The 27,827-nt window shown below is 44.7% G+C and overlaps 1 protein-coding gene across 3 annotated transcripts; it reads left to right on the top strand.

Moving 5' to 3' along the window:
• The first annotated feature begins 134 nt into the window (after positions 1-134).
• PLA1A (phospholipase A1 member A) lies at positions 135-27,570 on the top strand. Of its 3 annotated transcripts, none has more exons than XR_015164993.1 (11): positions 135-408; positions 8,946-9,147; positions 10,911-11,088; positions 11,613-11,721; positions 13,230-13,331; positions 15,895-15,984; positions 17,693-17,860; positions 19,252-19,341; positions 22,929-23,041; positions 26,409-26,573; positions 27,155-27,570. XR_015164993.1 is itself a non-coding variant. In XM_086404365.1 (11 exons), the coding sequence occupies exons 1-11, from the start codon at positions 231-233 to the stop codon at positions 27,237-27,239; spliced, it is 1,476 nt and encodes a 491-aa protein (XP_086260491.1). In that variant the 5' UTR covers positions 141-230; the 3' UTR covers positions 27,240-27,570. The 3 variants fall into 3 exon arrangements, 2 of the variants coding, with proteins under 2 accessions (XP_086260492.1, XP_086260491.1); XM_086404365.1 differs by having other exon boundaries at positions 141-408; positions 22,929-23,037; XM_086404366.1 differs by lacking the exon at positions 27,155-27,570 and having other exon boundaries at positions 26,409-26,869.
• Positions 27,571-27,827: the final 257 nt, after the last annotated feature.

Genomic DNA, 27,827 nt, shown 5'->3' with positions numbered 1-27,827 from the left:
GAAAGACTTCTGCCTTGGGTTTTACTAACATTTTATAATGGGAAGTGGGAGAGGTGCAGGAAATTGTTTCCTGATGATGTTTGGTTCAGAGAGGAAAGACAGTGTGTTTCAATGTCCCTTGCCTTAAAAAAAAAAAAAAAAACTATTTATTTTCATTGAGAAGAAACAGAAAAACTGGGTAAGTTAAACAAAGAGGGAAAGTTTCCTTTTACAGGTCATGACGCCAGTTAATGATTAGTGAGACCCAAGTGGGTGTTTGGCGAGAGGCTGGGTTATGCGATCTCTTTGTCATTAGAGGTCAGTTCTACCCCAGCTCTGAGACTTCTAGCTCAGTGATGCCCCCAGACTTCTGGGAGAGATGTTTCTGGTTGTGGGGCCTCCTTTTGTGGCTCAGTGTTGGAAGTACAGGTAAGTTGGGGAACGGGTCCTTGGGTGAAACTTCTTTCAGTCAATAATTCTGTTTTTTTCACGCCATCTATTTATGCAGCACTAACCTTTGGAAGGTCCCCTGTAAGTCCTCTCCTGAGATGAATTTAAAAGAGGGAGGAAAAAACCTTCAATCATAAGGGGAATAATGGCACGTCCTTAAGTCATAAAAACTAAACTTCTTCAAGCTGTTTTACTCATTTTTCTAAAATCTACATTACTCCTTTTCACCTTGCGCAAGACAAGAAGAGTTTAAGGAAATAAATGCAATTAACTCCAAAATATGATTCATTTTCACACTATACATATTCACTGTTCCAAGATGTATTTACTTTTAAAATCAAAATTTTCCAAACTAACAACGGTTTTTTCATTGAGATTGTTAGAGGTTTTTCCTAATCTTGCTGACCCAACTCAAGTTCAGGTTTGTCATCCCACCTGGTAGGACTATGATAATTAGTCTGTTAAGCCACAGATGACCTGCAACCTTTAGTACAATTTCCCTCCGATGTGAAAACCCCACCCACCACTCTCCCTTGCTTAATATAGCAAATCTAAACTCTCCTATGGCGTAGACATTCCGGGAAGAGTGAAGATCCCCTTCTCTGACCAGCAGTGGCATCACCCTTAGAAAGCTCCCTTTCCCCTGCCCTCAACAGCTGACTGCTTTTCTGTCACCTCCACAAGATATTTAGTTCTCATTCCCCAGCTTTACAACGTGTCTGTCTGCCTTCTGCCTGCAGTTGCTCATACTACCTTTTCTGCTCTTCACATCTTCCAGGAAAGCTTCCATGATTGATAGCACCCTTGCAGCACTGCTTACCCCTTCCCTGCCTCACTGGGTGATGTTGAACAGGTCTACTTACTTTTATGTGTGTGTATATGTGTGTGTGTGTTAATCACTCAGTTGTGTCTGACTCTTTGCAACCCTATGGACTGTAGCCTGCCAGGGCTGTCTATGGGATTCTCCAATAAAGAATACAGTTCCTTCTTCAGGGGATCTTCCCGACCCAGAGATAGAACCCAGATCCCCTGCACCGCAGGTGGATTCTTCACCATCTGAGCCACCAGGGAAGCCAGCTTTATGTGTGCTTTTTCCCTAACTCAGTCATATATTTGTGTGTGTGAGTGTGTGTGTGTGTGTGTGTATAAAGTGATCATGTATCTTGTATTGTGTGGCTGTTTATATACTATACACTAGATCTAAAAGGATGTATATCTTATACATTTTTGATGAATGTGAGAAAAAGTGCCTTGTAAGGAAATTATAACTGTTGATTAGTATGTGGGCATGTTTGTTTCCCCATCTCTCCACCAACACTTTGTTAATGTTATCAAATGTTTTTCGTATTGTCAATCTCATAGGAAAAGCAGTATAACATTATTGCCTTAATTTTTATTTCTTATTACAATTTGTGTCTCTGATGTCTTGTTTAAGCAATCTTCTTATAATCTTTCATATTTTCTTCTAAACTCTATGTATTTAAATGAAGATCACCAGGGGCAAATCTTTTAGTCATGGGGTATTTTTTTTTCCTATTCCCATGGGGTATTTTTAAATATGATGTTGAATTTTATTTGCCAACATTTATTTTAATTTTTGCATATATTTATTATTTTGTATGTTTATTCATAAAGGAAACTTATCTATCGTTTTCTTTTCTTTTATTGCCCTTCTTTGGTCACGATGGTGCTGCTACTAAGTTGCTTCAGTCATATCTGACTCTTTGCAACCCTGTAGACTATAACCCATCAGGCTCCTCTCTCCATGGGATTTTCCAGGCAAGAATACTGGAGTGGGTTGCCATTTCCTTTTCCAAGATGATTATAACTGCAGGAAATAAGTTTGTTCTATGAAATAGTTTTATATTGGGTTGGCCAAAAGTTCTTTGGGTTTTTTAATTCTAGCCTCCAGAAAAATCCAAATGAACTTTTGGCCAACCCAATATAAGATAAAGGTTATTTATGATTTATAGGTTTTGTGGACTTTTCAAATAAAACCATCTGGATCTAGCACATTTTATGGTGAGAGAAGACTCTTGATTACCAATTCAATTTTTTTTTTTTTTGGTTCTAATAGGTTTATTAGGATTTTTATTTCTTTCTGATTCAGTTTCAGGAAATTATATTTTTCATTGCTATTAAGTTTTCCAATGCATTTGTCTGGGAATGTTTAAGAATATCTGTTATACCTAATGTTCTGCAGTTTTACTATCACCTGTCTAGTATAGATGCATTTTTTTAAAAAAATCTTGCTCATTGCCCTGAGTATAACTTTTGATTAGAGAAATCATATATTTTTTTAGTTATAAAAAATTATTTGCAGCACAGCTTTTTTTCCCATCCTCTTGCCTTAGAGAACAGCCACTAGATAAATGTTGGAGCCTCTCCATGTGTTGCCTGTACTTTTTAACTGCACTTTCATATTAAAAAGCTTCTTTGACTTCTTCTGTACTAGACAATAGTGTACTGATTATATTTTTATTTCAATGACCTTTTCATTTCCAATTTCTAATTAGCTTTTTTTTTACTGTATATCTTATCACTTATGCCTATTTTATTTAATAATTTCCTATGCTCTGTTTTTATGTTTATCCTTGTATATAATCTCAGCTTACTCATTTTAAACCTTTGTCAACAATTTTTTAAACTTTATTTCACCTGGATTGAATCAATGATTCACTCATTGACAATCTTTGTAAATGTTTGATGTCTTTATATATTTGTTTGCAAGCTTTTTAAAAAATAAATTTGTTATTGAAATACAACATATATACAAAAAATACAGATTATTAAAACACATATTAATGAGTTTTTAGAATGATCATCCAGATCAAGAAAGAAAACATCACCCGTTTCTTAAAACCCATTCCCTGTATCCCATCTTTATCACAACTGCTCCAAAAGTAACTATTACCTTGACTTCTAACACAATAGATTAGTTTCATTTTAATTTTCAGTCTCTCTTTGTCTCTGTGTCTTCCTTCCTGAGCTCCCATCTTCGCCCTCTCTCCTTTGGGGGCAGGGGCGGGGTTGTTTCAGCTTCTGTTAGTAAGGCTTTGTCTTTCCATCTATCTTCCTCAATAAAGCTATTGCCCCAGTAAAAAGTTTCTGTGTGTGTTGTTTTTAGTTTCCTTTCCCGGGCTGGGGAGTCCTTCTCTTCATTGCTGGCCACAGATGGGTCTTCTCTATACCTGCCAGAGCACTTTGGACCCCTCAAACCTCACAAACCTGAATGCTTACAAACATTGCCTTCTCCCAGACCTGAAACCCAGAACCATTTTGCAATTCTGTTCTTGTTCGTGGAGATATTATTTTTACATTTGAGATTGTCTATGTCCCTTTCTCTCTGTCTCTTTTGGGTATTCATCTGTGACTACACTTTGGTGCATGCAGGGAGAGGGTATCTGAGCATGATTCATTGGGCCATGCTCCATAGTCTTGAATGATGGACAGTTTAATTTTTTAAAAAAAAAAATTATTTTTATTTATTTATTTCACTGTGCTGAGTCTCAGCTGTGGCATGTGAACTCTTAATTGAGAAATATGGGATACAGTTCCCACACCAGGGATTGAACCCAGCCCCCTGCACTGGGAGTGTAGAGTCTTAGCCACTGGACCACCAGGGAAGTCCCTGAATAGTTTCATTCTATCATCTGCAAATATTGGCAATTTTTCTCCCCTTTTTCAAACATCATAACTTTTATCCTATTTTATTATCTTGTTTTACTAGCTAGGACTAGAACTTCCAGTCCAATATTTAATAGAAGCACTGATAGCATACATTCTCATGTTCCCAGTTCCAAATGGAATGCTTCTAACATTTCACCAGTGAGTATAATCATTGCTATAGGCTTTTGGTAGATAGCCTTCCTTTCTTATGTTAAGGAGTACTGGATACTAAATTTTATCATTTTTCCCCCTACATCTATTGAGTTGAGCATATGTTTTTTTTTTTCTTTAATGTGTTCACATGTGAATTACATTAGTATATTTTCTAATGTTAAGCCATCTTTTCATTTCTTAGACTAAACCCTGCTTGGCCATAATGTATTTTTAGTTCTTGTTACCCTTGAAGGATTTGATATTTTATCTAGGGTTTTTATGTCTATGTACAATAGTGAAACTGGCCTTTAGTTTTCCTTTCTCCTTCTTTATTTGTCCAGTTTTGACATTTTGGCTATTTTCATAGAATGAGTTTGGATTCTTTCTCTCCTATTCTATTCTCTGAAATAGTAAGATAGGAATTGACCTGTTGGTGGAATTTCTATGTGAAATCTGTCCTAATATAGTTTTTTGATGAATAGATTTAAAACTACAGTTTCAGTTCCTTTATGCTACAGCTTTAGATTTGGTTTTCTGTTTTTTTTCTTTCTTGACTAAGTTTTAGTAAGCTATTTTTCTAGGAAATTATCAATTTAGGAAAACATCTGTATTTTTAAACTGTTGGATGGGTGTAAATATGCTCCTTTGTGGTTTAAAAAAATTTGCTGTGTTTACATCCCCTTTTAATTCTCTATATTATTTATTTGTGACTTCCCTCTTTTTACTATGTCTTATAGAGAGTCCTGTGGATGGAGGAGCCTGGTGGGCTGCCATCTATGGGGTCACACAGAGTCGGACATAACTGAAGCAACTTAGCATGCATGCATACTTTGGAGAAGGAACTGGCAACCCACTCCAATATTCTTGCCTGGAGAATCCCAGGGACAGAGGAGCCTGGTGGGCTGCCGTCTATAGGGTCGCACAGAGTCGGACACGACTGAAGTGACTTAGCAGCAGCAGCAGCATCAAAAGTACATCTTATTTTTTTAAGAACATCTAGTTTATTATCCTGTTCAAAGAACTACTTTTTGGTATTTATTCCATGTGGCAAGTACTATTCTAGGCAGTAGAGTGAGCAAAATAGATAAAATCTCTTCCTTCTTTGAACATATCTTCTAATGTGGGAAAATTAATAAGCAATACATTTAATAATAAACTGGTAAATAAAAACTTGATTGGGTGATGATTGCTATAAAAATAAATCAGGATAAAGAAGATTCAGAGAATGGAGGTGAGGCACTTAGTCTGTGTGTTCTGCTCAGTCGTGTCTGACTCTTTGTGACCCCATGGACTGCAGCCCACCAAGCTCCTCTGTACGTGGGATTTTTCAGGCAAGAATACTGGAGTGGGTTGCAATTTCCTCCTCCAAGGGATCTTTCTGATTCAGGGCTCGAACCTGCGTCTCCTGTGTCTCCTGTATGTAGACAGATTCTCTACCAGCTGAGCCATTTGTTTCAGGCACATAGGCAGATGGCAATTTAAATGGGGGTTAGAGGAAAGGAGATGACATTTGACAAGCAAAGACTTAAAGCAGAAGTGGGAATTAGCCACGTGGATGTCTGGAGAAAGACATGCCATGCAGAAAGAATGCCCAGCGCATAGAACCTCCAACAGGAACCTGTGTAGAGTGAGGAAGAGCTAGGAGGACAGTGGCTGGAAGAGGAAGCAATAGTGGGGCAGGAGAAGGCTCCTCAGGAGGATGGTCTAGATATTTAGGGCTTTCTTCCACTGTTAGGACTTTGGATTTTATTCTGAATGAAATGCCTTGGTGGCTTTTACTCAGAGATGTGACATGATTTAGTTTACTTTTCTAGCTGCTGCTGCTGCTGCTGCTAAGTTGCTTCAGTCGTGTCTGACTCTGTGCGACCCCAGAGACGGCAGCCCACCAGGCTCCCCCATCCCTGGGATTCTCCAGGCAAGAACACTGGAGTGGGTTGCCATTTCCCTCTCCAATGCATGAAAGTGAAAAGTGAAAGTGAAGACGCTCAGTCGTGTCTGACTCTTAGCGACCCCATGGACTGCAGCCTACCAGGCTCCTCCGTCCATGGGATTTTCCAGGCAACTGTGCTGCAAATAGGCTGAAGAGGATGAAGGCAGGAAAAGCATTGCAGGCCACATAATTTTGAGAAATGATGGTGGTTTAAACCAAAGTGGCACCAGTGTAGGTAGTGAGAATGGTTTAATTCTGAATATTTTGTTCTGAGGATTTACTTACCATTTTTCTGGGGGTAGGAGAGAGCAAAGTGTCACATCTCTCCAGGAAGGTGGACCTGAGCAACTGCATGGGCTGGATTGCTCTTGATGACATTCTTATTCATTGTTTTCTTTAATTTTAATTACTTCCTTTGCATTTATTTCCCTACATTTTATTTGGAATTGCTGTAGTATTCTTTCTCAATTTTCTGACTTACAAGATTAACTTACATGATCTGTATCTTTCCCCATTTCCCTCTCATATTTGCATTTAAGGTTACATTAATAGCTATCAGTCTAGTACTGTTTTAGCTACTTTAACTCATTTTGATATTGTATTGGTTTTATCGTCTTTAGCTTTTAATATTCTCTAATTTCTATTGTGATTATTCAGCTCATTCATTACTTAAAAGGGAATTAAACTTACAATTTCCAAATGTATCTTTAAATAATTTTGTTATTGATTTCTAATTTTTATTGCCACTTATTTAGATAACATTGTCTGGAATATGTTGATTCTGTGATGCTTGTTGGGCCTTGCTCTGTGACAAACTATGTTTACTACATGACCAATAGAGCAATGCAGTCATGTATGTGGTTCAGGTCTCCTGTTCAAGAGGAGGCTTTTCATCTTTTCTTCCAAAAGTAGGGGAGGCAGATGAGGTGGTCAAGTCATGACAAGTCTATCTTGGGTCATAGGAGCACAAGTTGCCACAGGCAGAGGAGCCTGGGGGCCTGTACTGTCAGAGTGGGCTTCACTGCAGGGGTGTCCGAGATCTGGCTGGTGAGAAGGGAGATGCAAGGGGACTCGGGGACCAGGCCTGGGGCTGAGATGCAGAGGTGAGGAAACTACTGGTGGCATGCTATAAGGGTGGGGCGCCCACATTCTGCTCACAGTACCAATGCCCAGTGCACTGCAGATCCACAGGCCTTCCGTACATGCTCCCCAGTTACCTCTGAAGGCAGAGAACTATTCCAGAAACCTGAGAGAGCTGTCTTCCTTGTGAAGAGGGCTGTGCAAATCAGTTTGCAACCTAGACCTGCCTTCTGATGTTGCAAATGGCTTTGTCCTGTGGTAGGAATGTGAGGTCACTGCTAACAGCACCAGGATTGGGGCCCTGTGGGCACTCGGTATATGCACTGTGGCTCCTGCCAGTCTCTTTCTGTAAGACAGCTGGGCGTTAGAGGCCCCCCTCTTTATCACAGGCATGAGAGCGGACTGTTGGGTCTTAAAGATAGGTCAGATTTTCAGCTCCCTGGGATGCAGGCGTTACAGTATGCTGCCATTTCAGTTCAGTACTGTAGAAGGCCCTTCAGTGACCTTGACTATAAAATATCCTATTTAAAGGTATCTGTTGGAAGGCACGTCCAATATAATACAATACAATAGAGGGCATTAAAGGCCTTCTCTATCATCTGGGCAGCCATGTGCTGGGCACTGCAGGCTCTGGAGTGGCTCCGGACTGCTCCTAAGGACAAAAGGTGATTAGTGAGAAGTGATCACTCTGGGATGGGATGAACAGACCAGAGTAAGCCTAGTCCCCAGGGCAACTGCTTATTTTATAGCCCAGGGTTCTTTTCAGAAAACTGTATTATTTATCCAGGACTGTTGTAAGAAAGTGCCGGAGACAGGTGGCTTAAACAACAGAAGTTTATCCTCTCACACTTCTGGAGGCTGCAAGTCTGAGATTAAGGTGGTGGTGGGGTTTGTTCCTCCTGAGGGTTCTGAGCGAAGGATCCATTCCAGGCCTCTCTGTTTGGCTTGGAGATGGCTGTCTAGTCCATATGTCTTCAGGTCATCTTTCTTCTTTGTGACCAAATTGCCTCTTCACCTAAGGACATCAGTCATATCAGATAAGGGCCCACCCTATTGGTTTCATGGCTTTCCCAAGTGGCTCAGTGGTAAAGAATCTGCCTGGCAGGAGACGCCAGTTCCAACCCTGGGTCAGGAAGATCCCCTGGAGAAGGAAATGGCAGCCCACTCCAGTATTCTTGCCTGGAAAATTCCATGGTCAGAGGAGCCTGGCGAGCTACAGTCCATGGGGTTGCAAAAGAGTTGGACATGACTGAGCACACACGCAATGGCTTCATTCAATGTAATTACCTCTGTAGGGACTCTGTCTCCAAATACAGTCATATTCTGAGGTTTTAAGGATTAGTTAGTTCAACACATGAATTTATGGGGGGAAGGGGACTCAATTTAGCCCATGACAATATCCATTTCACCATGGCCTTTAATCTTCTCTAGCTGAGGAATATTTTATTCTTCTCTGGTATCTTATCTTTACACAAGATAAGAAAAAATCTGTGAAAAATAGTCACAGATTTTGGTTATAGAAGTGATGCCTTTAATAAATAAGTCGTTACACTTGCTGATTGATGATCAATCCCTGAAAGCCCCTGTTTCTTTCTTTCTTCCTTTCAAAAGCACTTTTCTTCTTTTTAAGAACAGATGACCTCACCTTTGAAGTTTCTTGGGTTTTATTTGTTTTTTCTTCTAGGGGATGCACCTCCTACCCCACAGACGAATTGCACTGACTTCCAGAATGCCAATCTCCTCCGAGGCACCAATCTCAAAGTCCAGTTTCTCCTCTTCACTCCTTTGGATCCCAGCTGTGGGCAGCTAGTGGAAGAAAGTAGTGACATCCAAAACTCTGGTTTCAATGCCACTCTAGGAACCAAGCTAGTTATCCATGGATTCAGGTGGGAGCCAACCAACCAGTAGGATCACCTCTGCTAGGAACTAGAAAATGACCCTCATGCCACAGGAAGTTAGTGGGGAGCAAGAGGAGAAATGGATTCACTGCCTGTCACAGGTCCCCTTGCTCACCTTCTGCTGGCATTGAAGAGGTCTCATAGCAACACGAACACACAATGTGTTGCTCTTTCTTATTGGTCACATATGTTATTCCTCTGCTAAGTCTCATCTATATACTCTCAAACAGTAAATAAGAATGACCCAGGATAAGTAGCACATGAAGCCTCGATTTCCATGCCTGAATAAAAGGGAGGTTGTAAAAATGGTCTCAGTGATCCTTTCCTCCCTCAAGTGTGGGTTGCATGATTCATTTCAGCCAGTGAGGTCACAGGCTTTGTGCAATTGCTCAGGGGTAACATCATGGTGTTTTTATCCAGGGTTTTATTTCCTCTTCTTCACTTCTACCTGGGTTTCACAACCCAAGAAACTTCCATCATTCCCAGAGATTAGTGTTTCTCAGATACTACACACTTCTTCAATTTCTTTGATGATCCACAGTCCAACTTTTGTTGTAATATATAGTCTCTGACTCCCAAATCAATCACCATCCTTCCTTCCAGCATCTTCTCTCCAAAATTCACTGACAATGCCAAAAACAGTAAAAAGTTGCTGGGAAGAGAAAGGGAGAGAATACGGTGAAACAGTAGCTAGAACTACTGAAACTGGGGGGAGACCCAATGAAGAGGTGGACAGTGAGGCACTGCACAAAGGATAATTGCTTCCTCATCTCTGGCTAGGTTCTCCCTGCCTCTCAAACCCCTGATCCCAGGGTCCCAGCCACATCCTCCCTTAGGCATTCCTTCCCACTCTTGGGCCAAAGTGTCTCCTCTGGCAAATCCTGCATTCAGCCACAATCCAAGGTACAAACAGAGACGCCTGCGACCTGGAGATAGCTGATGGACTGGAGAGCTCTGAAGCCTTGCTGTGCTGTCTGTTCCAGATGCCCTCAGGCCATATTCCCTGGTGTACACCCGGGCTGGGCTCCTCTGTCCACATGAGCAAGCTCTGTGCCATGGAGAAGACTTCTTTCCCATTCCTAATCTCTTAGGAAAGCTTTCTGAAAATTTTCCTCTTCTTCTTTTCCTAGAAAAGTCCTATTATACTCTAAGTTCTAGAATAATAAAGAATATATCTCATTTTTCTTTATTTCTCAGAAAGCACCTAACACATTGCCTGGTCCATTTGTTGCATGAAGAGTGAATGCATGAGCAAGTAAATGGAAACATCCCCAAGGAAGGTGTCTCTATTATAGAGTGAGAATTAAGATTGCAAATCTTGAACTGTAATACACAAAGCTGTCTTTTCTTTCCCATGAGTAACACAAGCAGGGTCAGCACATGTGGTCCATGTGATTTATGCATTGCACAAGGGTACCTGACTGAGGGCCAGTGGGGCTGAACTCTGACCTGAGCTCTGAGCCCTGGCCCAAGGCTACATCCACCTGGAACAAAGGTACCTCTTTACAGTTTACCCACAGGCTCCACATGTGCAAGCAGGAGCCCTGCTAACTTCAGGATTATGTCCTCCTTATGCTCAAAGTGCTGCAGGATTTAGTGCTCATACTCCCCTCCACCCCCCCCCCCCCCACACACACATGACTTTTTTCCTCTGGATTTGTTCTGTTTATAGAAACGTCATTGTAATTTCCATGACGATGAATACTGACTTGGAAGATAATTTTCCTATCCTTTCTTGGCCCCACATCTAGGGCTTTAGGAACAAAGCCTTCCTGGATTGATAGATTCATCGATGCCCTTCTGCGGGCAGCAGATGCTAACGTGATTGCTGTGGACTGGGTGTATGGCTCCACAGCTGCCTATTTCTCAGCCGTGGAAAATGTGATTAAGCTGGGACTCGAGATCTCTCGTTTCCTCCGTAAACTCCTGGTAGGTGTAGACGAGCTTAGGGTGAGTTCTGGCTGCTTATGGGGGAGCGAGAGCTCAGAAAAAAAGAAATAACACATGAGGAGGAGCTTTAGAGAGGAAGCAGAGCCACCGGTAGTCTGTGGGTCTTTGGTTCAGATCTCACCTTTACCACTTACTGTGCTGACCTCAGGGGGGCTTTGAACCTCTCTGAGCCTCTTGCTGCTCCTCTGTAAGATGGGCCACTGCATGTTACATAGCGGGTGCTGATAGCTGGCCCTTCTATGCTTTCAGGAGGAAATGGCTGTGGTCATGTCTCACACACCTTGGGCACCAAAAGGAAAGTGAATGGGTTGTCCAGGTGGGGAGCCCAGGGAGAGGGCAAGTGATTAACACGGTGAGATTCTGCACTTTCTCCCCAGAGCATGTGTGGCTGGTATGTCGTGCCCAAGACCCTCTGCTTCTGATGCCTCGGAGAAAATTGTTACCCTTGTAAGGTCAGGGGCTGGGGTGGCCCAAATGTAACTCACTGTAAATGCCTGTTCTAGGCGCTGGGTGTGTCAGAGTCCTCAATCCACATCATCGGCATCAGCCTGGGGGCCCATGTAGGGGGCATGGTAGGACATTTCTACAATGGACAGCTGGGACGGATCACAGGTAACATTCTTCCCTGACCATTCTCCGGTTTAGAGAGAGAGAACATGCCTGGAAGAGCGTTTGCTAAGGCAGGCAGAGGGAAGTGTGTTGGGCCTTTGTTCTTATGATCAAGTCATTGATTACCACTAAAATTTACCTATTGTGGCCATTTTGGATAAGATGGTATTGTGTTGTTATTGCATGATCTCTAGTGTCAGTGTCAGAGGCCACCTATTTCTTTCTGAGCCTCAGTTTCTACAACTCTAAAATGGGTTGTAACAGCTCCTATCTCCTTGGCCATTGTGGAAATCACCTTTACACAGTGTTTCTAAATAGTTGCACAGTGCTGGGAATTTTATGCTTCAGGAACTACCCTCAATCAGTAAGGAGCCAGAGCTGTATGGTAAATACTCTGGCTTCCTGGCACTTCAGTGGGACAATTCTGAGTTGTGTTTTGCAGAGTCCTGCAGGGAGACCCCAGTGGGATGAGACTCAAAGTGATAGTCTATTCATTTAAATTGTCTTTCATTCTCTGACTTTTTTCCACTCCCTCATGATCCTTTCTGTGTGTGCATGCTAAGTCAGTCATGTCTGACTCTTTGTGACCCCGTGGACTGTAGCCCGCCAGACTCCTCTGTCAATGGGATTATCCCAGCAAGAATACTGGAGTGGGTTGCCATTCCCTTCTCCAGGAGACCTTCCCTATCCAGGGATTGAACCTGTGATTCTTATGTCTCCTGCATTTACAGGCGAGTTCTTTACCACTAGCACCAGCTGGGAAGTCCATGCTTTCGGTGATTTTCTCCCAAATAAGCTACTTGCACTTTACATACTTGTCTCACAGTCTGCTTTTTTGGGTGGAATAGGGAGGGATCCAAGGTAAGGCTGGGAGAGAGTAATATTTACTTCACTCTATCATTGTAAAGGGGCTTCCCAGGTAGCATTAGAGGTAAAGAACCCTCCTGCCAGTGCAGGAGATATAAGAGATGTGGGTTTGATTCCTGTATCAGGAAGATACCTTTGGAGGAGGGCATGGCAACTCACTCCAGTATTTTTGCCTAGAGAATCCCATGGACAGAGGAGCCTGGTGGGCTACAGTCCATGGGATCACAATAAGTTAGACACAACAGAAGCAACTTAGCATACATGCACACACGTTGTTGTAAGGACTAGAATGTGTGAAGTTGCCCAGCACAAGGCCTGGCACATAGTAGCTACTCAAAACATTACAGCCATTGTTGTTACTACATGAGGATAAATATTACTAACATTAACCCTTGCCAAATGGTCGGAGTTAGCAAGTTCATTTCAGAGCCAGAGGAACTGGGTCATGAAGAAGTTAGAGTTCTCTCTACTCAACAGGTTAGGGTTCCCTGGGAAAGGTAGTCCTGAGCTAGTTCTCTCACCTTTGGGTCCTTGTTGGGGGATTCTGATCTGAACAATAAGGGTTGCCCATGTAGGTGTGCAGTGGATCCATAAGAGTTCTTGTGGCTGAGATGACAGGGCCCCTCACATGTCCGTCCTTGCAGGCCTGGACCCCGCTGGACCAGAGTACACCAGAGCCAGCCTGGAGGAGCGTCTGGACCCTGGGGATGCCCTCTTCGTGGAAGCCATCCACACAGATACAGACAGTGAGCTTGGGGGGTGGGGGGGGCGAATGAGCACAGGGCAGAGGCTAAGAGGCGGACATTTATCGGAGTGGCCCTAGGAGGAGACTTCTTCCCCTCTGAGTTTCTATTGCAGTGAGGAGTTTATCAGCATGATCTCAAAAGTCTCTTCCAGCCCTATCTTGCTCTGGGACTGAGATGAAATGATTTTATTTTTAGCCAGCATGAGACAGAAGGATTCTCATTTGTGGACCAAAACTGTTTAGTCATGAGTCTCACTCTGATTCAACACTAAGCTGCATCTGAGGTAGTGTTTGGAGGGCACTTCTGCCTGGCAGGCACACAGGAAACTCAGGCTGCTTTTTCAGGGTGAACATGCCTTGCCCCGGGGACACTGGGGCATTCCACTCCTGGGGCAGATGCTCAAGCCTGTCAGAACTTCTATCCTTCCCAGGAGATGAGGCCAGCCCTCAGTCCAGTGAAGAGTGAGAATTGCCGCCTCCAATAATGACACACAGGCAAGAACCCCCAGTTCTGAACCTATCATAACCAGCAGGCACTCCTCCTCATTTCTGCTGCTGCTGCTGCTAAGTCGCTTCAGTCGTGTCTGACTTCGAAACCCCATGGACTGCAGCCCACCAGGCTCCTCCGTCCATGGGATTTTCCAGGCAAGAGTACTGGAGTGGGGTGCCATTGCCTTCTCCTCATTTCTACTCAATGTCAAATGCCCACAGAGTCTAGTGCCAGGCCCTGTGCTCAGGGTGTTGGGTACAAGAAAAAATTACATCTGTCTCTGACCACGAGAGTTTGCAATTCAACTGAGAAACAACCATGTCTCATTTGGCTAGAAGCCTTTTTAGCATCCCAAACTCACAGATTCATGATTCTAGAAGAAGTTCATGTAGTCATATAACTCAACCCTCTCTTCCACCTCCATTCCACAGATAAGAAAACAAAGTCCATAGCCCTCTGCTTAGTTATTAAGTTAATTAACCATGTTAATTAGCAATGTTAGCCCTTTATGTTCCTAAATTTGCTAAATAGGTGACCCATTGGTCCCTATTTACTTCTCCTAGGCCTCTCAGTCCCCTTCAAAGTTGTAGCCACTACCTGATATGATAAAAGAAAAAGTTTTTCTTTTTTTGATAAAAAAATAACTTCCATTTATTCAGTTAGTCTTGATTGATCTATGTAGCAGGCACTAAGAATACTGCAATGCACAGGGCACCACATGGAACTTTCAGGCTAATAGGGAAAGCATTTGTTCACTGATTTGTTCAATAAATAAGTATTTGGTACTAACATAGGCTAGGTACTGTAGAGTAGGGAGAAGATGGGTAAAGGCCCTGCCTTAGTGGAGCTTACATACAAGTCAATAGACAAGATAATTCTACCTCGTGATTATGATAATGAGGGATATGGGAGAAGCGTATGTGACTTGGCAGGGGGTGTGGGGTCTACTTCAGATAGGATTATTGAGGAAAATCCGTCCAAGGAGATGATGTTTGAGGTGAGATTTCATGGATGAGAATGAGCCAGCACTGGAAAGAGCTGGGAGAAGACCATTATAGATGGGGAGGACAGCCAAAATGAAAGCCTTATGGTGGGTGAGGGCGGGAAGGAGAACCATGTAGTTAGCATGCAGTGAGTCATGTGATGAGAAAATGGAGCAGGACCAGACTGGACATGGCAGGGAGTTTACATCTTATTCTCTGATCAATGAGAATAGGGCAGCGATTTGGATTCCTTTAAAAGATGACTCTGCTGGGCAGAGCGTGGACTGGAGGTGGGCAGTAAAGGAAGGCCCTTTGGAAGGTGTTTGCAGTGGTGGCCTGGATGAGGGGGCAATAGTGGCTGAGGCAAAGGTGGTGGGAGTAGAGATGGAGAGAAGCAGAAGGATTCAAAATATATTATGGAGGTAGAACTGACCTGACATGATGGGCAAGGAGGCATTCTAGGTCATCACTTAAACCCTGGATAGATGACATTAAAACAGTAACACACACTCCACTGCTTGCAATTGTGACAAATAATATGACAGAGAAAGTCATGGTTTTTGGCAGCTGAATTGGACTGATTTTGAGGGGTCAGATATCGCCACACTGATGGGATAAAGGCTACTATGTCACAAACTCATCTCTTTGTAGTCAGATTATATTTCTTCTAAGTCATAGAAGCACAAAAGCATGTAAGAGACTGGAAATGTGGTCTCACACATGTATATCTGAACTGTTACTTAAAATAGAAACTATTCAACAAGGAAATTTACCAAGCTTATTATAACATTTACTGATTCATAAAAACTTAAGGGATATTTTTCTTGATTTTATTAGGCAAATATGAGTATCTTCTTATGAATTTATTCTTAGCTTCCTTTCAGCATGACAAAACCTCTTAGAAAACCATCTAAGGGCTAGTTAGTTCTGTCATCTTCTAGCATTTAGGAATAAGTGGGCCCCCATTCAGCACAGAGAAGGGGTGGGTGCCCAAGGTCAGACTTCAGACTCTGTGGCCAGTAAACCCTGCTATGGGGACCTGGAAAATGGCCCCTGAAGGAAGAGGGTAACAAGGTTCTGCCTTCTTGCAGATTTGGGCATTCGGATTCCTGTTGGACATGTGGACTACTTCATCAATGGGGGCCAAGACCAGCCTGGCTGTCCCACTTCCATTTATGCAGGTCAGAAAGCCAGAAATACTCAGTGTTTGGCTGCTCCAGAGACTGGACTTTATCAACAGGTTTTGTACTGAGTCAGCCAGTGTGAGCCACAGGAGTCTTCCTGACAGTGTCCTTTGCTATGTCCCATCAAGCTTACTCAGCACTTATTGAATGGATGTCTATGGAGACAAGGAATTCTAGGGGAAGACTGCCTGAAATTAAAAGACTGCTCCATATTTAGGTTCCCTCCCTATGTCTTAGGCCCTACCATTATCCACCATCCCTCAACCAATAACCTCTCTTCTTCCTGGGCCCCACTTTGTGGCAGAGTCCACACCAGCTACATCCTTTGCAGTGCCGTGTTGTGTCAGAACCAGGCTGATGCACCCAAAGCTAGCTAGCTGAAGGTTCAATTCACTGCACGACCATTTCCCCAAACTAACTAAATTTAAGTTCTCCAAAATTGCTTTCAAGATAATCTTCTTGAATACATTCAATGAATATACATATCTTCTCTTCTAAGTTTTCTCTTCTGGAATGTTCTTTTTGGATGTATTGCTTATGTTCTTAGCATAATTTTAAACAATTTTAAATTTATCAAAAGCTAAGCATTAAGGGTTGTTTAGTCTTCTTATATTCTTCTCATGAATGTAGCTAACCTATCAACATTTCATACAGGAGTTTTGATTTCTGAATACTATGTTTTTAACCTTTTCCTGCCTTACCAAAATTTTATCATTTTAAAGATTCTTTTGACAATCGTGTTGAGTAACCACTAATCCAACTTATCAAATTCACTGATTTTCCAAATCATGTTTCTTTTAATAATTCATAATTTTTTCAGCAATTCTGATCAGATTGGATGGTTTGATTTTAATGGCTTTTGAAAATTTCTTTGCATTTTAGTTGGTCACTTTCAATTTTTTTCTTCATAACACAATTTGAGAAGGGTTTAGTTTGTGTCTTCCAGCTCCCTGTTGTAGCTAGAAGGGGGTTGGCCACGGACAGTGTCCCAACTATCGGGGAAGGGAAAATCCGCACACAGCTCAGGCTTGGTTCTGGTCCTGGTGTGGGGGTCCCAAGGTGAAGGCAGAGTATGAAGACCTTAAATGCTGGAGTTATGGCTCACTATGAACCTCCTAGCCCCAGCAAATTCATTCAGTGTGAATTATCACAAATTTTAAAATAGTCAACAACAACAATAATGAGAAACCAAGTGTTTGTTGTGTTGGGACATTTGGCAGATTCAGTGTGTCAGTCATTGGGTTGGCTTTCATAGATGGACCACGAGCTGCTGCTGACTCCCTCGATTGTCTCTTTATTGGATTGGGTTTAATGAGGTTGAATAAAATTGGTTGTGTGGGTGATGCTGAAGAAGGCAAAAATGTACAGACCAATATCCATTTTGAGAAGTAGGGTCAGGATCGCCAACTGTTCATATGCTCCCATTTTCCAAAAGAGAATCTGCATGATCATGGAAGAATGGGTCTCTAAGTAAGCAATTTTATTGGTAAGTTAAGCTTAGTTAAAAGAAAAAAAAAAAAGAATCAATTCGAAAAAAATTAAAAACCATGTTCATCAATATTTCAAAAATGTGGCTCGGGGGGATATCCCATGTATTTATAGCCTGTTGGACTATAACGTTCAATAGAGTTACAGTAAGTAGCATGGAGGGAGTTTCCATGTATCTTGAACTGAAACCTTGGTTGTGTCTTTTGGCCTTGTTCAGGCTACAGTTATCTGATCTGTGATCATATGAGGGCTGTACACCTCTACATCAGCGCCCTGGAGAACTCCTGTCCACTGGTGGCCTTCCCTTGTACAAACTACAAGGACTTCCTTGCTGGACAGTGTCTGGATTGTTTCAACCCTTTTCTTCTTTCCTGTCCAAGAATCGGTAAATGCTCCTCTTTTGACTCCCTCTGACAACTTGGGGAGAGTCCAAGCCTTGACACCTCTTCAAGTCCTGATCTCCCATGGTCAAAAAGTCTTTTCAAGCGGGGTAAAGAAAATTTAAGTAATGTTCAAAATTCAGCTAGAAGGTGTTCTCACCTTGAAGGTGGCCTTTAGCTTGCTGTGTCCCACCCCCCGCCCTCTGTAGTGCTTCCTGATGCCATATGCAGTCTGTGCACACCCTTCACACACACCGAGACCCTGACCCGCAAGTCCACCTCAGGATGCTCTCCAGAAGCATCAGTGTGGTCCAGACCCCCTGCACCCACTCTTGCACCTGATGCACACCACAGTCTTTGTGCACCATGGTCTTCCGTGCTAGGCCAGCCGTTCTCCAGTTCCTGATAGGCTTGAAATCCAAGTGCTATGGGGAAATCCCTAAGACTGGCACACATTGCCTGCCTTAGAGGTGTGAGGCCACGTGCCAGCTGGAGGGATTCCTAATTGCTGACTGACCTGGACACATTCCTGGAGGATCCAGGCTAGTCTGGAGAGAATGGCTCGGGAAGGCTGAGGGATCCAGCCTCAGCTCACCCTGTGCAGATCATTGTTGTGAATATCCTGGGGTTATCCAGCCTGAAGGGTTCCAGGAAAAACTCCTGGGTAATGTGTGGTTCCTCCCCCTCCTTCACTCTCCCACTTCCCACCCTCCAGCTGCCACTCAGAACTGCAGCAGCCTGCCATTGCTTATATGAATGAAATGAATATCAGCTTGACAAAATGTTAAAGTAGGTGTGGTTTCCCATAATAAAGCAAAACAACATTACTTCCTGCTCATCAGGCATATGTCACTGTTTCCCACGCATGTGATGGACCAGATGGTTAACAACCACTTTACACTCTCTGCTCAGCCTCATCTCCCACGAGATTTTCCCTTTTTCCTAAACACCTCAGGGATGCTAACTACTCATACTTCCAAGAATATTTTTCATGTTTCCTCACCCAATATCCCTTTGCCCAGACTATACTTTCTGCTTGGAAAGCCCTTCTCCAACTTATCAACCATTTTCTTAAGCTCAAACACTTCCTGTGCTCCAATGCACAGGATACAAATACCACTAAAAGAACTGTCATATAGATTGTCTTGCAAGTTGGAGACATCATTTCATAATTTCATATACATACCCCTTGGGAGTGGGCCAGATAATCTAAAGAATGTATCTGCTGTCTACTTGTGTGTTTATCCCTGTCTGGATGGAGTTGCTGTATTCCAGGACTCACTACAGTTGTTTGTAGAATGAACGGGTGCATGAATTAATCACTGAAAGGCTGGGTGCCACCGAACCCTGAAATGGCCTCCTCAGGGCCCTGCTGTCTTTGCTTCTTTATCTCCAGGGCTGGTGGAACAAGGTGGTGTCAAGATAGAGCCACTTCCCAAGGAGGTGAAGGTCTACCTGCTGACCACTTCCATGGCTCCGTATTGTGGTGAGTAGGGAGGAACGCCCTGTTCACCTCTGCCAGTTTGCTGACCTGCTGAGTCCAGGGCTCCATCCTGGGCTATGTCCAGCCCAGTGTGGTAGCCAAAGTGGGAGGTGAAGAACGGGGGCAAAAAGGTCATGGAAAGTGAGAGGTGGAGGGCAGCATCTCCTGGGCTTAGATAGAACCCAGACTCATCAGAGCCAGCCCAAATCATTGCTCCATGGATAAGAACCTGGGGGCATCTTATCTTTCGGTCAGTATACTGACCTTCATTCCTCCTACCCTACCATGGAATCCTGCCCTCCAGTGTGGGCTCTCCCTCTAGGGTAGTATTTGGGAGAACCTTTTGGGTTTCTTCTTCCTGCACACATTTCCCCCTCCTCATTGCCCACCCAGCGTGTCTCCACTCTAGCAGCCCTCCTACGTCAGGGTTCATGAGGAATACTGAACCTTCACATATATATTTCAACTGTTTACTGTGGCTCCTAACCACTGCATTTCACTGAAGCTAAGATGCCAGTGATCGTGAATGATGACTAATGTGAGAGAAAAGGGTGTCTTAGAATCTATAACATAAATTAAAGGCCGAACCATCCTCCTTCCTATAGTATTTGCATCTTATCTAGGTTGGCTATACTTCCTAATTTTTTTTTTATCCTGGAGTCCTGTCTGCTTTATTGTGTGTTCAGAATAGAAGTATGCTGGTTTGGGTGGGAAATTATATGACCACCCTAATTCTAAATGATTTTTTGATCACTGGTGTCTGGCTGATTGTTGGAGGGATCTTTGTGGCCATACCTTCCTGGTAGAGCCTGAAGTTCAGGCTCTGTGGTCACCCAAACCTGAATTGTTCTCGAATTCTCTGTTTACCTGCTGTGTGGTCAGGAGCAGCAAGTTCCTTAATCTTTCTGAACTTCTACATACTTATGTGGAAAACAGTCCTTATTTCAAAGAATTAATTGTGAGGATAAAATAAAATACGTAGTACACAGGCAAACACTGCACAGTGACTGGATTCAGTAAGAATAATTCCCTTCCCTCTGACAATGGGAGAATTTGGAAGCTGAGATGAGGGTGTTTGTAACTTCATTCGAGAGAATTCATGGCTACTTCTTAAGAATAAAGTGGGTCAGCTGTGGGCTTTTCACATCCATCCTCTCCTCTGACAACCCAGCCCCGAACAGTTGTATGCCCAAGGCTCCATGGGAGGGTGAAGAAGTCAGGATTCAACTCCGGTCTTCTGACTTCAAAATCTTTACCCTTTCCACGCCATCATCGCTTGCCTCCACCACTCATGTCTCTGACCCCTCTTCCGAGAACCTGCTCTTTCCAGTCATCTTTCTCAGTTACTCTTGGGTCCTTGCCGCTGCTCAGAGGTCAGCCTGAGGCAGGATGCTTTGTCTGGGTCAGAGGCAGGGCTGCAGGGACCCGACTTCCCATTTCTACTTCCAGCTCCAGGGCAGCTTTGTGGTGCCGCCTCCCCGTCTAGACAGCCAGGGAGCCTGAGGCACACCTGAAGGTTGAAGGCATTTTTAGATCCCTGCTGAGGGGAATTCACTGAACCAGACTTTTTCTGTTTCATATTTGTTGTGAGATCCCCTCCCCATTGCCCCAGAAGTATGGTTATGTCTGTTCAAAGACCTCAGAGGGGCCTGCATCCTCTGAGCCTTCCATTCTGAGCATCAGAGTTGGGCCTCTCCTCTCCTGGTGGGAGGGTATGGGTCGCCCACCTGGTACCATCCATCTCATCCACTCCCAGGTCTCTGTGGCACCGAGCTCCCACTCCCCAGCACTCTGACCTGCCTCAGCCTCAGCACTGCTCACTAGGACAGCTGTCACCCTTGGCTTCTGCCAGGCAGGTGCCAGCATGGACAGAGAATCTGCTCCCCAAAAATCATTTTTCCAAAAATACTATTTTCCTCTTGTAGAGCAACGTTTCACCCAAAGTGTTTTCTCTCCATCACCCCGTTCCTCACAGTGTACTGTGAGGTGATGTTGGGGGTTACTGATTGCACATGAAGGAAGTGAGGCACAGAGAGGTTTGGTGACTTAGGCAAGACAACACAACTGGTGAGCGGCAGGGCCTCAGCTTGGATCCAGTTCTCCTGGCAAACCATCCAGGGCTCGTGTGCTGTTGCCCTTGTCACGCCCAGAGCAGGTAGGAATTTCACTACCAGTTCCCATCCACCAATGTTAGCAGACCTGGCCCTCCTAGGGCTTCCAGAGTAATCAGAGAAGAGATAAGCAGAACCTTAGGAAACTGTCTGGATCACTGATATCTGCTGGTAAAGTGATATATCCAACTCAGCACAGAGAATTAGATTCCTAGAGCTATGTAAGGTAGACTTTTTTTTTTTCCCACATTGTGATTATCCACTCCTGTTCAGCCCTTGCCCGTCAACATAACACACTGCATCCACAGTAAACAACCAAGAAAGAGAGACAGGGGGGACGTGGCAGCTGATGTTCTCCTCTGTGGAGGGGCAGAGTGCAGTGCTCTCCTGTCTTCTTGTGGGTTCTTGGCAGGAGTCCAGTTGCTAACCCCATGAGCCTATATGGATCACATCATTACTTCAACTTGGGCTGTCTCCCTAAATCCACTTAGTCCCTCCTCCCAATATTCACCCATAAAACAAACAAATGAAAAAGTACAGGTAGGGGAGAGGTGAAGGACTACCTCTCTAGCTATGTCCCAACCACCAAAGGAGTCTGTGAAAATGCTCAGAGACCAAAGTCAGAGCCAGGGGCCGCCAGATGGGCTTACCCTATTGAGGAAGGGCTAGGGTGTTGGGGAAGCTGCAATCCTTCTTAACCTCTCTTGACAGAGGGACCGCAGACCAGGGGTATCACCATGAACCAGGCTGCTCACCCAGTCTGTGCAGACAATACCAGCTTTGAGAGCCCCAGTTTCAGTGCTGCCCAGGAGGGAGGAGATGCCACACAGGACCCCAGCCACCACACGGAGGGCCACAGTCATCTCCTGCACACATGGTGTATTTCCTGACACTGTGCGCGTGCTAGCGGGGAGGGGCGTTGCTATATTTTATGAGTTAATTATTTAGTATAAGATAGACACTGGTTTTCAGAATCACACCATCAGGATAATGTTGCCAAACAGAGAGGAGAAGCACATTCTAGGAGTACAAGTAATAATAAAAACTATCACGTATTGAATGATTCCTAGGCACTGACACTGTCTAAGGACTTTATATGTATTAACTCATTTAATTCTCATTCAGAACTGTGAGGTATGTAATTTTGTTATCCCAATTTACACTTGGCAACAGAGGATGATATAGTTAAGATAGCATCACCGACTCAAAGGACAAGAATTTGAGCAAACTCCAGGAGATTGAAGGACAGGGAAGCCTGGTGTGCTACAGTCCATGGGGTCTCAAAGAGTAGAACACAGCTGAGCTGCTGAACACAATTTAGGCTTGAGGAAGCAGAGAACCTGTGATTGACTGTGCCCAGTCACACAGCTGCTAAGTGTTAGAGTGAGATTTCTAACTGCTGTGCTGCTCTCCGGGATTTTTTATGCATTGCACCCACCGACATCTGGCCCTGTTGTCTGCTCTGCTTTGGTTTCCCAGTGCATCACAGCCTCGTGGAGTTTCACTTGCAGGAGCCAAGAAACAAGGACACCTGCATCACGGTCACTTTCCTTAGCAGCAGTGTCACCTCCTCGGTCAAGATCACCATGTACGTAAGTGTCCCGTGTGGCTGGTTTCTCTCCTATTTACATACATGCACAGACATCCCAGGACATGCTCTGTGTGGTCACTGATGGGTGGGCGGAGCCAACTGGGCCAGGGGTGGGGGTGAGGGTGGCACGTACCACAGATGGACCCACAGACACATGCCAGGCAACTGTTCCAGGTTCAGGATGAGTATTGGGCCCAAGCAGAGTGTATTCAGACAATAGCAGGCAGGCAGCAGTAAGGGGACATCCCAACAGAGGGGTGAGAATGTGGGGACTAGGCCCCTGACAGGACATTGTGTCAGGAATTCGGGCAGGGGCATCAGAGATGCCAGCAAGTAGGAGGACCTTGGCCACTGGCCCAGGCAGGGCTGGTGAGAACCTGGGAAGCCCCTACTCCTGGGCGGAGGGATGGGGGAGTGAGGAGAGGGGCTATCAGAGTGAGTTACTAGAGCAGACTCCCAAGCAGAGGGTAACTTAGCCAGGGAGTGCCAGGTGAGGGCCAGCGGGGTTGATGCCCAGTGGTGCCAGTCCCTGGAACTGGGGCTGATTTCCTTCCTTTTGTGGAGTCACACTTGAGCCAAGCAGCTGGTGGGACCAGGCTTGAGGCGAGAGGGTGGAGAGCCTCAACTGTAGGGAGCTGCAATCCTGGCTGCTGCTGCTGCTACTAAGTCGCTTCAGTCATGTCCAACTCTGTGCGACCCCAAAGACGGCAGCCCACTAGGCTCCTCTGTCCCTGGGATTCTCCAGGTAAGAACACTGAAGTGGGTTGCAATTTCCTTCTCCAATGGATGAAAGTGAAAAGTGAAAGTGAAGTCGCTCAGTCATGCCTGACCCTTAGCGACCCCATGGGCTGCAGCCTAACCAGGCTCCTCCGTCCATGGGATTTTCCAGGCAAGAGTAGGGGACAGCACCTCAGCCATGGTGCTTTTTTCTTTAAAAAGCCATTGATTAGTTACTCACAAGCAGCAGGAAGCAGACTAACCAGATACATCTCTGCCTCAGTCAGGGTTCAGTCTGGAAACTAGAGCCCAAGCCAGGCAGTCCAACAGAAGGAATTTAACACAGGGAGCTAATTACAAATATGTTGGGAGAACTGAAGATCCAACAGAGGATGGGGAAGCAACGCAGAGCTCAGCAATAGGAGTCACTCCCACTCCAGGGCTACAGGGACAAAGCCAGGTGGTGTTGGGAGAACCGAGTAGGGATCGGGGGTGGGAAGGGTAAGTGATTGGCAGGAGCTCAGATTCACTGCCTGAAGCAGCCTCCCACTCATGCCTGGGAGCCTGAGGAAGGTAGCTTCCAGCAGGAGGGGTGCAGTGCAAACAGGGGTGTGATCAGTGCCCATACATGCAAATGCACAATTGTCAGCAGTGACAGGGGCTATGAGAACAAAGAAGATAGAGCCTGGCTAAGTGTGGAGAAATAATGTTTGAGTAGAGTTCTGAAGGGTTTGCAGGATCCTTCCCTCAAGACCATGGGTTCGTGAGATGTGACCCTGGGAGCAGTGGTATCAGGCATGGGGACAAAAGGCTGGGGGGGGGGGGTTAGTCAGGGCCAGACCGTGCCACCCCTGGAGGACAGGAGAGGGACTTGGGGTTTTATCCTGAGAGCAGTTTGGAGAGCTGCTGGAAATTTTAAACAGGAGAGTGACAGGATCAGATCTGGGTTTGGAAACACTTCTCGGGCTTCAGGGATGCACATTAACTGTGCTGTCAGGGAAGATGAGTTTCCTCTTGGAGGAGTGCACGTCTGGGCTACCAAACACTCTGCCACCAGGCAGGGTTCCAACTCTCCCAGGCCACACAGCACAAGACAGAGGGCAGTCAGGACCCCACATAGCCCTGGGGTGCCCACGGAAGCCTTGCAGATGATAGCTGAGTAATTTTCATTAGATCAGTTCAAGATCATGTTAACTTCTACAAGTATGTTTCTACCACCTCTCCAACCCACCTCTCTGTTGGGTAGATGAGCCAATACTTGCAGGAATCATGATAATGACTCTGGCTGATTGTTAGACTTACCTGGAGAGCTTTAAAGACTGCTGATAGCAAGCCCCGCCCCAGGCCAGTCACAGTAGAATCTCCAGGCATGGCCTCACCTCCTACACTTTGAGAAGCTTCCTGAGTAATTGGAATGGATATCCCAAGATTTCTTCTTCTTCTCCCCAAAGAGACTTGCATTACTGTTTTGAAGAACATGATTACTTCAGTTCCTTGGGTTTTGTTTCTTCTTGCAGAACAGAAATTGAAAAGAAGGGAAGGGGGTTTATGTGTGGTCTTTCCCCTACTTTTTATAAATTTGTGAAACCCCAAGATTTCCTTCCAATTAGAAAATGGACCCAGGTCAAGTCCCCAGGCCACCACTCACAGTGTCCTTTATAGTCCTTCTAGTTTCCAAGCTTTCCATCCAAGCAGCCTCTTAAAGTGAACAGTTTTGTTATTTTTCCTCTGAAATAAACACTTTTGAAATCAAAAGAAAAAAAAATGGAATAGCTTTTATACAAAGTTTTATGGGATCTTCCTCAAAAGGACAAAACAAACTATATGACTAACCCTGGGTTAGAAAGTACACACAGAAGACATTTCCTCAGCACACAGAGGCCAGAAAGGAAAGGGAAACCATGCTCGGCTTAGACAACACCCGATGGCATTCTGAGGGCAAAGCAGCACCCTCAGGAGCTCCCTCTTTCTCACGGTCCCTCTTTCTGAGCCCAGAGGAGCCTGCCCCCGAGGGGCAGCTCAGGGCAGGGCACAGGGAGCAGGGGCTGAGGCTCAGACCTAGGGCTGGGTGACACCAAAGCCGCAGCCGGAAGGAGACCACACCTGGACTCCACCCCAGCTCTGATCGGCCTCAAGGCCTATTACTCTTGGCTGGAAAATCCCATGGACAGAGGAGCGTGGTTGGCTACAGTCCACGGGGTCGCAGAGTCGGACATGACTGAGCGACTTTACTTTCACACTTTCACACATTCATACTCAGTCTGAATAGAGAGAGTAGTCTTCACACAAAATTCTTGGAACTCAACATCCTAGAAGAGACCTCTGCTTCCAGCTAGATGGACCCGAGAGTAAATATCTTCACTAATCTGAATTTAGATCATCACTAACTAGGACCCTTACCCTGATGTGTAAATCCAGGACCTATTGTTTTGCTGCAGGGTCCACCTGTTTACTTTCCAAAAACAACACCTATTTTTTGCTTCATGTTCAAAGCTGTGGGTTGTGGGCGAGATGCTGGTAAGGATGATGCAGAGGACTGTGTGCCCACCTCCCAGGAACTAACTGACCAGGCTACCCACAGAGCCCATGGGAGCCAAGGGGAAGCCAAGGTCACACATGTGACAGTAAGTTACTTTCCCTTTCCCTTCCAGACCTAGACACCAGCGTGTTGGGAAAGGAGTCCTAGCTCACCCCAGCCCTCAGTGCCAGATAAACCAGGTGAAACTCAAGCTTCAGGCTTCCCACCGGGTTTGGAAAAAAGACCAGACGACCATCATCGGGAGGTTCTGCACCGCTCCTCTTCCTGTCAATGACAAGTAAGCCCCAGATCCACCCCACCCCAAACACAGCCACCAGGACCAAGGCTGACCTCAGATGTGACACTTGTTGAGGTGCAGTTTTATCATGAGGGTAAGCTTCCTTGATGGGGAGATGACAGACACCCAGGGTGTCCTGAACCTCCTGCAGGGCCATCTTGGGTTGGGATGCTAAGAAGCCAAAGAGGGTGGACTTTAATTCCCCATTCCCACTTTAATACAAGAAACTCCATTTTATCTATATGTTTTATGTATCTGTTCTATTTAGTTTCTCTGTAAAATTTTTTTGAAACAAAGATTGCTCATTGCATATTTCCTCTTCTTCAGCCTCTGCTGGTCACAGTCATGGGTGTGAATCTGGAATTCCTATCCCCTTTGCACCACCTCTAGCAGGCATTTGGAGTACGTCTTACCACACCTGGCCCTTGGAGGACAGGGGTGGACTCCTGTAGTAATCGTCCCATAGATGATTGTAGCTCTGACACCAGTGAAACACAAGGTCTCACAATTCTGAACCTTCTCTCCCGACCCGCCAGGAACCTGCCCTGAGCACACACCCTCTTGTTTCTCTTCTCTTGCAGCAAAAAGATGGTCTGCTTACCTGAGCCAGTGAACTTACAAGCAAGTGAGACTGTGTCTCATGACCTGAAAATAACCTGTATATAGTATATGGGCAGGATACAGCCCCCTGGATTGGGAGTGGGGGATGATGGGCATTCAACTTATTCTAAACCATTTAAGACTAAGAAAGAATGCAGAAGTCTTGTTTACTTTCTCCATAAATAGCCACCTTAGAGGGGAGAGAGTGGGCTCATTTTACAGAGCCTTATCTCCATTGTCAGTTGAAAGAGTTTTACAAAGATACCATTTCAACCTTCCTATTCATGCTTAACTGCAATTGCCCCATATGCTTGGACAACTGTACCTAGGATTCAGTAGAAACATATACAGGAGAAATACTTTCTTTTTTTTCAAATAAAACTATGGAATATCTGAATCATTCAATTGTTTTATTGGAATTAAATTCTGTTATGTACAAAACTGTGATTTACAATCTACATGATTGGCGAAAACATTAGATGCTGAATACTCTGCATTAAAATAGCAACTGAAAAGAAGTACTTGGTATAAGAGAGGGAATGGAGGATGGGGAGGAAGATGACACCATTCACCATCCCTTACCATTGCCTTCTCTGAGTATCTGGGAGGTTTCAGTAGCTCAGAGCAATCTTTGGGGAATATAGGCGGATTTTC

Source organism: Bos grunniens, chromosome 1, assembly GCF_055505025.1.
Source record: "Bos grunniens cultivar Pamir isolate PY7600 chromosome 1, Bosgru_T2T1.0, whole genome shotgun sequence".
In the NCBI taxonomy this organism is placed as follows: Eukaryota; Metazoa; Chordata; class Mammalia; order Artiodactyla; family Bovidae; genus Bos; species Bos grunniens.
This window is presented reverse-complemented; position numbering and strand designations above follow the sequence as displayed.